The 12,847-nt window shown below is 38.3% G+C and overlaps 1 protein-coding gene across 1 annotated transcript; it reads left to right on the forward strand.

The window, feature by feature from the left end:
• Window positions 1-891: 891 nt before the first annotated feature.
• Window positions 892-9,855, forward strand: pskh1 (protein serine kinase H1). Its single transcript, XM_044123548.1, has 4 exons — window positions 892-1,258; window positions 3,244-3,943; window positions 4,141-5,064; window positions 8,512-9,855. Exons 2-4 carry the CDS (start codon window positions 3,875-3,877, stop codon window positions 8,827-8,829), a joined length of 1,311 nt encoding a protein of 436 aa, XP_043979483.1. The 5' UTR covers window positions 892-1,258; window positions 3,244-3,874; the 3' UTR covers window positions 8,830-9,855.
• Window positions 9,856-12,847: the final 2,992 nt, after the last annotated feature.

Here is a 12,847-nt window from a genome sequence, read left to right on the forward strand (position 1 = left end):
TTTATCATGGGAGTGAGAATTGCAGCGGCCAAAACACAGATGAAAACCAAACAAACAAATGTAATTGAATAATGATGAATAAGAACAAAAATACTTAGAACATCTATTGGGAATGTGTGATTACTGGTTGGCATTATGTGCTTCTTCTGGCTCAGCATTAACAATCAAGTTCTTCAACTGTGTCAACCTGCAGAACCATTTACAGCTGGAAAATGGAGGAAAAGCTTAACAGTTTGAACACACTTAATGAAAGGGCATTTCGCAGTAAACTGGACAATGATGATATTACCAAATTTTTGATGTGTAAAATAATTAAAAAAACAGTAAATCAACCCGTCGGTTGACACCTTCAGTGAGGAATGCCGTCAGGCTGAAGAAGGAGGCCTATTGGGCCTTTTTGGCATTTGGGACTCCGGAAGCAGCTGATGGGTACCGGTGGACGAAGCGGAATGCGGCTCGGTGGTTGCTGAGGCAAAAACTCGGGTGTGGAAGGAGTTTGGAGAGGCCATGGAGAAAGACTTCCGCATGGCTTCGGGGCGATTCTTGTCCACCATCCGGCGTCTAGGGAAGGAGGAGCAGTACAGATAGGCTTCAATACATAAACAAACAGACGGGTCCTAACTGGCAAAACGTCCCATGTTATGTACATAAAAAGTCAGACATAAAGTCCCATAAAGTGTCATTAAATGAATCTCAAAATAAATTTGGGTTAATAGAGCTCATGAGGCTAGAAAGTATGTCCAATTCAGTAGCTCTAGTGATTAAAATTTTAAAAATCAGCCAGGAAAGGACATCACATTGGTGAAATGTGTTACTTTAATGTTGCAATGAGTTCTTCGTTTGATAAAAGAGTGTACAAGAAGAGTTTGTAAAAGGTCGTGCTATAGCTTTTATTTTGAAAGTCGCCCATCGGATTTAAGGTATTTTTTTTTTCCGGTTTTCTTGCCGTGAGAAGGTGGTCCTCCCTGGGGTGAAAAACACCGTCCAGATTCAGGAGTACGACTAGACAAATGTGGGAAGTTTCTCAACACTTTCAGACGCTTACTAAACAAACTACCAAAACTGGCGTTAGGCTGATGAATTGCCATCGAGGTTGGCGGCGGATTTGCGGTGTTTGAGTCGGGAACTGAAGTTGGGAAAGTGTGGGGTGAAAATGGAGAGCCCAGCTGAGTGAGAGTGAGGCAGAGTGGGGTGAGGAGGCTGGATTTGGCAGGAGCTGCTGCTAACAGGCTAATTAGCTTGGTCACACACTTCTCCGGTAAGTTTGGACATGAGATTTAAAAGTCACTTTATTAATTTTATTAACAGAGTTGTTGACTGTTAGCGTCTGGAGACTGCCGCTATGTTACGTACTGGTGAAGTTAAAGTTATGGTTAGTTTTTCTCTGGGTAAAAAAACAAATCTAACGGGCCTATGTTTAAAAGAAGAAAGAAAACACCAGAATTACGCTTTGAAGCGTATTTACAACATATTACTTTAATAAACTAACTAGGACCTACTTTTTAAATATGGTTTTTATTAATTTTGATGTTACATAAATATATTTTACAGCTGTTTAAAAATAATATTCAACTGTTATGTGTTTAGTTATCCTTTTCAATGCACGTCTGATATTGATTGCATTTAACCCGGTTAAACCCAGTTTAACCCAGTTTTCTCTGCCGATTTCTGTGATGACTCTTAATTTGACTCTCCACATTTAAAAAAAATGAATACGAAGATTAAATGAATAAATATATTGGTAAAAATTATTTGACCTTTTTCAATTAATCTCAATACCATTTTTATTTATTTATTTTTTAATTTCTACAAAAACCATTAGCAGTTTTTGCATGAAATACATTCATGATTTAAGAGATATTAGATTTATGCTTTAATAGATGAAATATACATTCAGACCTTCTGTATAACAACCATAATAAATGAATAATTAGTATTTATGTATATATAAATAAAATGCCTGAATGTACAGAATGTGAACTATGACAAATTTAAACAAACTGGAAAAAAACTAGGTCTTAGTTAAGTCAGGAGTGCAAATTATTAAAGGTGCACGCATCCTTGAATGACCTTTGCAGCGAAGTACCACTGCAGGCATTGCACACTGCCACCTAAACGCCACCCCCACTGACCGGTTGGTCAGTTCTGCATGTGGCCAGCATAAAGGAGCCTCGAATTTCTGACTTTGTGTGTGAAAATTATTACACCTTTCTTTTTTATGGTCAGATTTTGAGGCTTGGCCACGCCCACATGCTTAGCAGTAAAAAACTTTTGATGACTTTTAATGGTCAATGTGTGAAGATTATACTGACTCATTAAGAAGTGGAAAGCTGAAGGAGGAGTTTGTTCAGTTATGTGTTTGAGGAAAAAAAGGGACAAAATATAGGTTGTACTCTAAAATGGTTGACTTCCTATGGGATTGGACCATGTATCCAAAACATTTCTTTCATAAGTCTTGAGAAGTTACAAGTGTGTACTGAATTTCATCATAATGTTTAACATATTTGCATAGCATTTTTAGTGGTTGAATTAATACCCATCATGTTCAATTTTATGCTTATAGGATATATGTAAAAATTAGAGCCAAAACGCATGGTCATGGTGAGACATCGGATTTTGCCTTGCTGCCTCAAATGTCAAAAATGACATTAAAGTGGATTATCTTTAAGAAGCTCTGTAAAGCCATTTGACCACATCCCTTTTCAAATTTGGTATATTGTTAAGCCTCTGAACAGCTTAGAATATTGGACATTGTAGTTAGAATAATTAGAATAAAGTTGTTTTTGTTACACCATATACTGAGCTGTAAAAACAAGCAGCAGAGAAATCTTTGAAAATCTCAGTAACTTTCATTTTTGTTTTATTTGATCTCATGACACAAACACTAAGACATATTAAAGAATGGCACTTTAGCATATTCTCGCTAAATTAAATACTGGGAATACCATATGCTGTTATTAATGCCAACCGTTTACCTTTTTGTGTTTAATTAGCAAACTAGAGTGGAGAAAAGAGGTTTCAAATCCCAGCCAGACTCAAAATCATCTAATTCTGGTACCCTCCAATCGGTGCATTGATGCCACTGCATATTCTTAGTCCTGAAGGTCCTACAACAAGGCCTCACTGCATGCTCTTCATTTAAACCGAACTTCTGTTTTATGATGCTCAAGTGTAAAATTACTCCTAATATTCTGCTAATAATATCATAGTTCAGTAAATTTGGGATTATTTTGCATTTTGCAGCGTCACTCCTCCGCAGCCAACAATTCTCCCGGGGGGCCGATGCTGTTTAATCAAGACTGTTGCTGACTCTGAAGCTTCTCCTAATGGATCAAAGGACAGTCGATGGCTGCATTTTCCCTGGAAGTTCTTCATGAGTCCTGAGGATAACGTTTTCGGAGAGGCTTCCTGTCCCAGGCAAACACCTCAGTCAAATCAAATCGATTGTTTTGTGCTGTTGGCTTCTGTAGGGTTTGTACTAATGCAGTCTTGTTTAATGGGAGCCTGGTAGGTTCCTGAAAGGCTTTTGGGTTTTCCTGCCCACTGATTGGACGGCCAAGAGAGCTGCGCCAAAAAAAAGAACAGCACAAAAAACAACAAGAAGTAATCCTGACTTGTTGGGATACACACAGTGCATGATATATTAATGAATTTATGGGCTGTATTGAGGTGTCGTATTCATGAAACCCAGCTGCTGAGGCCAGCTTATCTGGACTTGGATGGGAGTGATCAGCCTCATTCCTGAACGTCTGTCTGAGCTTGGATACAGCCTGGATGTTGGATGTCATCGGCCCGTTGAATCAGCTGTTGCGGTGATGAGGCAGGACTCCTGGTGGCCTGTGTGGCTGGCTGGGCAGCGGCCCGAGGTGATGTGATGGGGTGCCGGAACAGCAAGGTCCTCCCTGAGCCTCCAGGGGACGTTCAGTTGGATCTGGTCAAAAAGGTCAGTAATAGACAGGGATGTAGCTGCACAGCCTTCTCCTACAAAGATATATGATAAAGCTTTTTCAACTTTCTAAACAGCCTTAATCTTCAGTTCAGTTTTTGTTTTATCTCATGATTCGTAGCTATTTAGCAATAGTCTTGCCTGTTTTGATAAACCGAATAAAGTTCTAAGGTCCTATTTTCTGTACTTCTCAGGTAGATCCTCAGCCTCCTCAGACGGATATCTATAAGCACTTCATACGAGGGGATGGCACTGGAAGCAAGATGGGTGAGGCTGGAGGCGTGGCAGCTGAAAAGCCTGACCACCCCTGCGCATATCAAGGCCAAGCACAGGCTGCCTCTCCCACTTCCGCTTCGGCTCAGACTCCTAAAGACCCCTCCAAACTGTCGGACCCTCAGCGAAAGAAGGTGGCGAAGTACCGAGCCAAGTTCGACCCCCGAGTCACGGCTAAGTACGAGATAAAAGCCCTCATAGGTCGTGGGAGTTTCAGCCGAGTTGTCCGGGTGGAGCACAAGAGCACGCGGCAGCCGTACGCCATCAAGATGATCGAGACCCGTTACCGCGAAGGCAGGGAGGTGTGCGAGTCGGAGCTGTGCGTCCTGCGTCGGGTTCGTCACACCAACATAATCCAGCTGATGGAGGTGTTTGAGACGGCAGAGCGTGTCTACATGGTCATGGAGTTGGCCACAGGAGGGGAGCTCTTTGACCGCATCATTGCTCGCGGTTCCTTCACAGAGCGAGACGCCACCCGGGTGCTGCAGATGGTGCTGGACGGCGTCAAGTATCTCCACGCTTTGGGGATCACTCATCGGGACCTGAAGCCAGAGAATCTGTTGTACTACCACCCCGGAGCGGACTCGAAGATCATAATCACCGACTTCGGTTTGGCTAGCAGCCGGAAGAAAGGAGACGAGTGTCTGATGAAGACCACCTGCGGCACACCGGAGTACATCGCCCCAGAGATCCTGGTTAGGAAGCCCTACACAAATGCCGTGGATATGTGGGCGCTGGGGGTAATATCGTACATCCTGCTGAGCGGAACCATGCCCTTCGAGGACGATAACCGCATGAGGCTCTACCGGCAGATTCTGAAGGGGAAGTATAGCTTTTCTGGAGAGGTAAGAACTGACATCTGTAGCTTTCTTCTTCCCCCATTTCTGGAGTACATGCTGTGCCCTGCGGGAGGTTTTATCAACAGATTTCCAAGAAGTTCAGCTTGACACAGTTCCCACACAGGCTCACTAGATTTCTAAACCACAGTACTCCTCTCCAACTCTACATTCAATATTTCTTAATCATTAAATAAAGACACATTTCCTTATTTTTTGTAATTTCTCTCCTAAATTCCTTTAAACATGTTTACAGAGAATGCAAAAACAAAATTAAGGTGAAAAGAAGAAGTGAGAGAAAAAGATTTTGCTCAATTGTTTGTAGTATTGTCATAATATATTTATTATACTTTACTGATGTTTTTTTATCTGAGAGGAGAAATGGAAATCAGTTATCTTTGTGACAGCCAGCTTGTGAAAAATGTATCACAATATAAATGTTTAATGAGTCAATATCAATAATTATTGATTTATTTTTTTTTTTTTTAATATCTAAAATCCAGCCCAAATGGTGGCGTGACCTTTCACCTTGTATCCACCACTTTCTCTCTATGATGTTGTTATTTTTAAGCAGTTACTAGTTTTAATCAGTTATGAGGCACGGTGACGAAAACTTAGACTGCCGCTGCTCAAGTCACTCAACAGGTTGTTGCTAGGTAACCAAAGAATGAGTGAGTTAGTTGATTCCATTAGCTTTGTTTAGCTTGCTGTGAAAGGTTGAGCAGCTACAGCGTTTCCTCTGCCTACATCCCCCAGAATGCTGCGCGGTTCTGGATTGGTGCACAGTGAAATTATTGAATAGTCTATCAGACGTTTTATCTATTGATTTTGATCATGTTTTTATTGTGATAGATATTGTTATTGATTGATTGAAAGTACCTAAAAATTCTATTGAAATATTGTACTTAGCTAATCCGCTATGTTTCGACTAAACACACCCCTTCTTTTAGTTTGCGAGTCTTTTTCGCCTGAATGATTCTGAAGTCGGAGTGAAATGACTGGACAACCTAAAACCCTCCTCAATGCAATCCTCTGCTGGACCGAATGAGCGAAAAAGCAGCCGGAGGCTAAAGAAAAACTGGTAGACAGTCAAATATTTGATTTCCGCCTGATTGAGAGAATATATAAATAAATAAGGGACTGGATGAAGATGCTTCCACAGTTTTGTATATCCTTTATTTTACGGCTAGAAAAAGTGCAGATTAATTTGGTCTTTTACATAGTGTATAACAGTGAACGCTTTTCCAGAAACACTCTCAGTAAAACTTTGCTCCTTATGCAGACATTTAACTTGTTTTTTTTTATATGCAAGAAGAAGCTGTTGAGTCATTTCAATTTTCTGGGGATTAACTTGTTTTTGCCTGATGGGTTAAATGAATCCCAACCTGACATGTTTATCCCTTTCCTGAAGCAAATGTTCTCATGGCTTTGGGCTGGAAATAGTTAAGCCTAACGTGAGTCAGGCGAGTTTTCTTTGTGATTTGTAGGGGCAGTTTTACTGGAAGTACAAGGAACGCTGTGGTCCTACTAAAAACGATATATAACATAGTATTCTGTAAGATATTTATCCAAAAATCTGTCCACACACTTCACATATAAACTGCTGTGAAAATGTTTTTTATTTGCCATTAAACAATAATACCATGCAGTGATTCTTAAAACTTCAGCATATCTATATAGGCTAATATTTGGTAGCTTTGCAAGAATAAATGGCTGTTTTAAATTTGAGACTTGAACCATCGCTGATGTTGCATACAGCTCCGCATCCGAGTGCTCTGAACTTGTGAAGCAGCCAGCTACAAGAATCGATTTTCCCTTGATCGGCTCTGATTGTAGTTACTGAATGAAATCCTAAAATTGGAATATACTGATCATCTCTTGTCTTCAAGTCTGCAATATAATTTGTATAAAACTAACTGAAGGATGACCAACTCTGTTCCAGCTATGCTTATAGCATTTTCCTGCTGTGGCAGAAGTTGCAGTAACCTACATCTTTTCCCGTTTACATGAAGAATTTACCAGTCCTGAAAAGAAAATCCCAACTCTAACATTTGTAAGAAATATGGGCCTGAGCGTAGGAGTTGCGATGTAACAGACCTGAATGTGTTTTCCTTTGGGATTTGACTCCTGACAGCTGGGATAAATAATGCTCACATTTACAGCTGCGGTCCAGGAACTAGTCATAGCCAAACCATGGCTCTGGGAGGGCAGAAACGTATGTGTTTTATATGCGTCATGTATGTTTAGTTGACACTGGTGATTTATCTGCTACATGAACAGAAAGAGACCGAAAACCCAGCTGGTGGCCAAACAGGACAAGGCAACCAAGTTTTGTGTGTATGTTTGTGTGTGTTGTAACATGTAATTCCTGGCCAAGCAGGGGGTCGAGTTTGACTCACTACTAGTCACTCGTACCGAATACAGTTTATTTCTTGCCGGAACAAAGCAGCCATTACTGAGAACATTTGTTTCCAAAGTTAGACGAAATGCTTTGGGAACATAAAACTCGACACAATAAGACACATAAAGATTTAAACTCTCTAAAATCTACATCCGTTACGATGTGAGAGAATCACAAGTCGATCACAGACTGGATGTGGACAAAATGTCTTGTGACTTCACAGACTTCAGGGTTTAGAGCTACGTCTTCTGAGTTCTGTGCTTCTGCTGCCATCTTCTGGTCAGAGGACAAATTTGCAAACAAACTCATCCCTGTAGAAGGAATATTTCTGTTGACTTATTTTAGCACAAAAGGCGTTCTTGACACACAACAGTGGAAAAGTTTTAGCCCTGAAACGATTTATCGGGTTAATCGCAATGAATAATTAAAAAATAATAATTAACATATTTGTGCTGCACTGTATTGATATTAAGATAAGCAGACAGGGCTGAGTTTTTTACATCTTGTTAGAAGTATGTTTTTATCTGCAGATTTATGTTTTGCTTCAAATGATCAACTGTACACTAAAGGAAATCCATGTTATTCAATTTCAGGTAACACAATGTTGTTGGGGGGTTTTTTGTTTTTTTTTAAAGACTTGAATTATTTGTTCATTTGTATTTTTAAATGTATGTGTAATAGTGGTTAAATGAAAAGTCTGCAGAATTTAATTTAATTGACTAATTGCTAGAATCAACAGACTAATCAATTACTAAAATAATTGTTAGTTGGAGCCCTAAAGAGTTTTAACTTACTCTATTGATGGGTAAAGTACAGATTTTCCCCACAAGGTAATAAAGTTATGGCAACATAATTATACCATTTCTATTACCATTGTATCTACATCAGGACAGACACAGCAAATCATCATTCTGAAGAATGAATTGTTTGTTGAAGGAAAAAAAATAGTAACTGAGAACCTTGCAGTTTATGAGGAAATTATTTTTGTATTACCTGCATCCAAAAATGTTACTTCACATGTCATGTTTCTGACATTTTTTATCCTCTTTTCCCAGCCGTGGCCCAGCGTGTCCAACCTGGCCAAAGACTTTGTCGAGCGGATTCTGACAGTGGACCCCAGCGAGCGGCTGACGGCAGGCCAGGCCCTCAAGCATCCCTGGATCGTCAGCATGGCGGCGGCCTCCTCTATGAAGAACCTGCAGCGCTGCATATCTCAGAACCTCCTGAAACGCGCCTCGTCACGCTGCCAGAGTACCAAGTCGGCCCAATCCACACGCTCCAGCCGCTCCACCAAGTCCAACAAAGCTCGCAGGGTGCGAGAGAAGGAGCTGCGCGAGCTGAACCGTCGCTATCAGCAGCAGTATAACGGCTGAGAGCTCTGCTGCGGCCCTTTGACTCAGAAACGACTGAGAGAACATTCCTAATCATAGACACTCCCAGTGTTAAAAGCCAAAAACACCTGAAAGGTGGTGCTTTGCTACAAACATTCCTACCAGTTCAACGTGCTGAAACAAGAAGTGAAGACTATAAATCGAAAAACTCAATGAAGATGCAGGTTGGATCATTTGGTTGTTTCTTCTCCACCTGTGTCGCTATTTATTTATTATTGTGACGATAAATCTCCATTCAAACGGTCGCTGGGTAATGACCTTCCAAATGGATGTATTGAACAGAGTTCTGGACACTGATGTTTCTAAGAAGCAATGTGTTCTTTGAAGTAGGGAGGAACAAATACTCCCTTTTTGTTTCCAATCAAAAGTGCTGTGAATTTATTGTTTAACTCTCTGTACAGACCTCATGATGTTGTTGGTACTCAGATTATAGTAAACCATAATCACCATCTGAAGGATAGCATGATTTTTAGTATTTTTAGTTTGTTAGACGTTTAACTAATCAGTTTTATTCTGAACTGGTTCCTTAACTGTCACAAGATTGTGAATCTGTTATCATTGAAACTTAGGTGTATTAAACACTAAAATGTTCCCCACCTTCAACTCCTCCTGCTGTTATCTCTCCTGTAAAGCAAACAGCTGCACTGTTTTGTTGAGTTATAGCTGCACATTATAAAAGAAATCACATTCAGAAAAAGCCTTCTGATTCATTGGCTGCATCAGCCAAAAGTTAAAACGTCACATTTTTACTGTTGCGAGAAACAAATTAAGGCATCTTATTTAGTGTGTGACATTTTGAGATTTATAAAGTCTAGGTTTTTGGTTCTCAAATTTTTTCCAAGTGAGACTGTTGGTACACATGCGCCCCCTAGTGTTTTTAAGAGTAATATAAAATTTTAATTAAAACTTCCTGGACCAATACAAATTTGTATTTTTTTCAATAGGGCTCAGAGGAGAGGTTATCTGCAACCAGTCTTACTCATTGTAAAAAATAAAAAAATACCGTTGTGTATGTGTTGTTTTTAGTAGAGGAGAAGGTCTACACTTTCTTGTGTAGCTTGTGATCAATAAGCTCTTTTTATGTTTATGGAATCTACCCTATATTAAAAGGTAAAGCAGGTAAATAGCAGACTTAATTCCATAAAAAGACTAAATGTATTTTGATTTCAGATGTGAAATTTCTGTCCAGTTTTTCTGGTAGAATATATGATGAAATTAAACTCATATCCCTTATATAAACAGATTTTTTTTCTTCAAGTCAATTTAGTAAATTCATATAGCTCTGACTTACAACAGAAACTTTACAAGGGAAATGTCTTCAGTTTATTTCCAAAGATCTTGACACATAGGTCGATTGAGATTCAGTTACATGAAATCCAGTTTAATTGCAGAATATTCGCTTTTTATCCCAGCTGATAAAGTTATCAAAGGATGCCCATTCGTTTGCAATGGGTCTGTTAACTTCACAGAAATCCCTTTAACAGTTGGCACAGCTTCATAAGCTTTTAAGCCTTTATCACATAAAATATGTATGAAAAAGGTTTATGTGATGTCATTCAAAACGTCAAGAAGACGAAAGAGTAATTGATTTAAACAAAACAAAAAAGCAATTTGTAATATACAGTACAGACCAAAAGTTTGGACACACTTTCTGATTGAATTCAATGAAAAGGTGTGTCCAAACTTTTGGTCTGTACTGTATATATATATAGTTGTCAATTAACAACCAATAATATAAAAACGTTTTGAGAGCTGTGGTTTTGATGATTTTTCCTCTATGTTTGCAAATTATTTTAACATTTAAGAACTTTTTGGAGATAACGTAGATTAGTTACTCGGCATTTATCTCCTGTTAGTGCAATAAAGAGCTTGGTCCGTCTCTGCCATCTAGTGGTAGTAACTAAGTGCCAACTGAAACATTGACTAAAAAAACTGTTCTTTCAAATGTATCAACTTTTAACAACTTTGTCACTCGAAAATTGCTGCCCATGTCTAGTGTCAGCAACTCTTGAATTATGTTTGTGGTTAAAAGAAAGAAAGTTTCATTCCTTCCTCAAAAGTGGCGGACGTTGCATTTTCAAGGAGGTGCCAGGTGTTAAAAGCGATCTAGTAGACCTGAAACTCATGCCACTGTTTAAAAGTTTTGGATTTATTTTCGCACAACGCTTTGATAATAGTGGAGAGTTTTTTTCTTTTTCTTCGGAGGTGTACAGTTTAAAATGTTGACCATTGGTAAAAGCTGAAGTTAATCAAACTGCATACTGTTTGACAGCCAGCAGGTGGCAATCTCTGCGATTGTGATAATCTATAAATTTAAGTAGGCAGCGCTGAGTCGGATAAATAGAAACACAACCCACATTTAATTTGCTGCTATGACCTGCAGGATTCTGAACAACTTATTTTAATCGTTTTTAAAACCCTTTTTAACTAATTTTTCATCAGACAAAGAAACTTTCAAGTGTCACCAAATATCTTGTTTTTACCTGCATGACCAACTTTAGTATGAGCGTTAAAAGGTTTTTGTTGTTCTAATTAAATTTGAACTTGATTAGAACCTATGTTAGAACCCAGCCTGCAGAAACAGAATGAAAATAGTTATTGCAGATAATCACGTCCACTATGCTACCTTGAGAGAACTAGGCCATTATGCCCAAAGGCTCTCAGGGTCTTATTATCTTGAAATAAAGAAGATAACAGACATTGGACATTGATAACAGAATGTTCTGAAGATTAACAGGAAATTTGAAAACTTGCCTTAATTTCTACACATTGTTTTTTACTTGAGAAGATAATTTCTTCTTTGAATGATCTTATTCCCAGATACACTCACAGAGAGACAGACTAGAGCTGAACATATAAGAATTATTGGCTATTAAGATAAACTCTGCACTCTTAATTCTGACTATTACAGCCTGAATCTTTTCTATTTAACCCCGTGTTAAATTATTGATCTACATCAGCTGACCTCAGGTTTTCAATCTTCTTTTGATTCCTTTCTTCGTGTTGTTTTAATCTGGTCCTACTGGTTATTGCTAAAGATTGGACCTAATGTAAATTCCTGCATAGAACTATCAGTCACATAAATTTATTTTCTAAACCCACAACATGTGTTTTTTCTATCACAAGCAGCATTATAAGTTTTCTTTCTTTCTTTTGAAAAAAAAAAGATAAAAATCATTGCAATAAAAAGCAGCTGTGGTGATTTTAAATAACATTTCATATGAATGAGGTCATCCACTTTAAGAATTTGTAATTTTTGTATTTAAGGGACAAATGAACAATTTAGATGAACTTGCTTTGATCAAATAAGAAAAAAGACTGAGCACATAAAGTTCAAAGAAATGCTGAAATTAGTTCATTTTTCCAGAAAGTGCACAGTTTTTACATTTCTATGTTTATGTGATTTTGTGTAAATGCTTTTTTAAAGTGAACTTTTCATTTCAACACTGTTATCTGAAAATTGTTATTTTCTTTTGCAGTTAATCATCGTGATGATTAACTCTTTGATTCCTCTACCTTTTACTTTCTAGATAAAAAAAGAGTTGTTGATGCCTCTGGAGCACTCAAACACAACTTTTGTTTCATTTTGTGATTTTTTAAACGTGGTTTTAAATAAAATAGACTTGTTTGACTAATATTTCCAAAAATGTGTCAATCTACTGAGTGCACCTGTGTCCACCTAGCACTCATCCACTGTATATTTTACTTAGATTTCTTTTCATACTAATTTATTTCAGTTTTAAAATGACTTACTTTTGATGCAAAATGACCATTAAAAAAGTAAAAACTAGTGCTCACTGCTCATCGATGTTTTTAAAACTGAACTCATCAGGTGAAGGGATCATCCCATATAGTAAATGTTAAAGTGACAATTAGGCTGTATTTTTCTTTCAGTTAGACAGTTCACATTGTGAACTTCGATTACAGCGAAGAAAAAACAGAACTATTGAACTATTATTAACTGAAAAACTTTGGTCCAAAAAATACAACATGGATGGAC

This window comes from Gambusia affinis, linkage group LG08, assembly GCF_019740435.1.
Source record: "Gambusia affinis linkage group LG08, SWU_Gaff_1.0, whole genome shotgun sequence".
NCBI lineage: Eukaryota > Metazoa > Chordata > Actinopteri > Cyprinodontiformes > Poeciliidae > Gambusia > Gambusia affinis.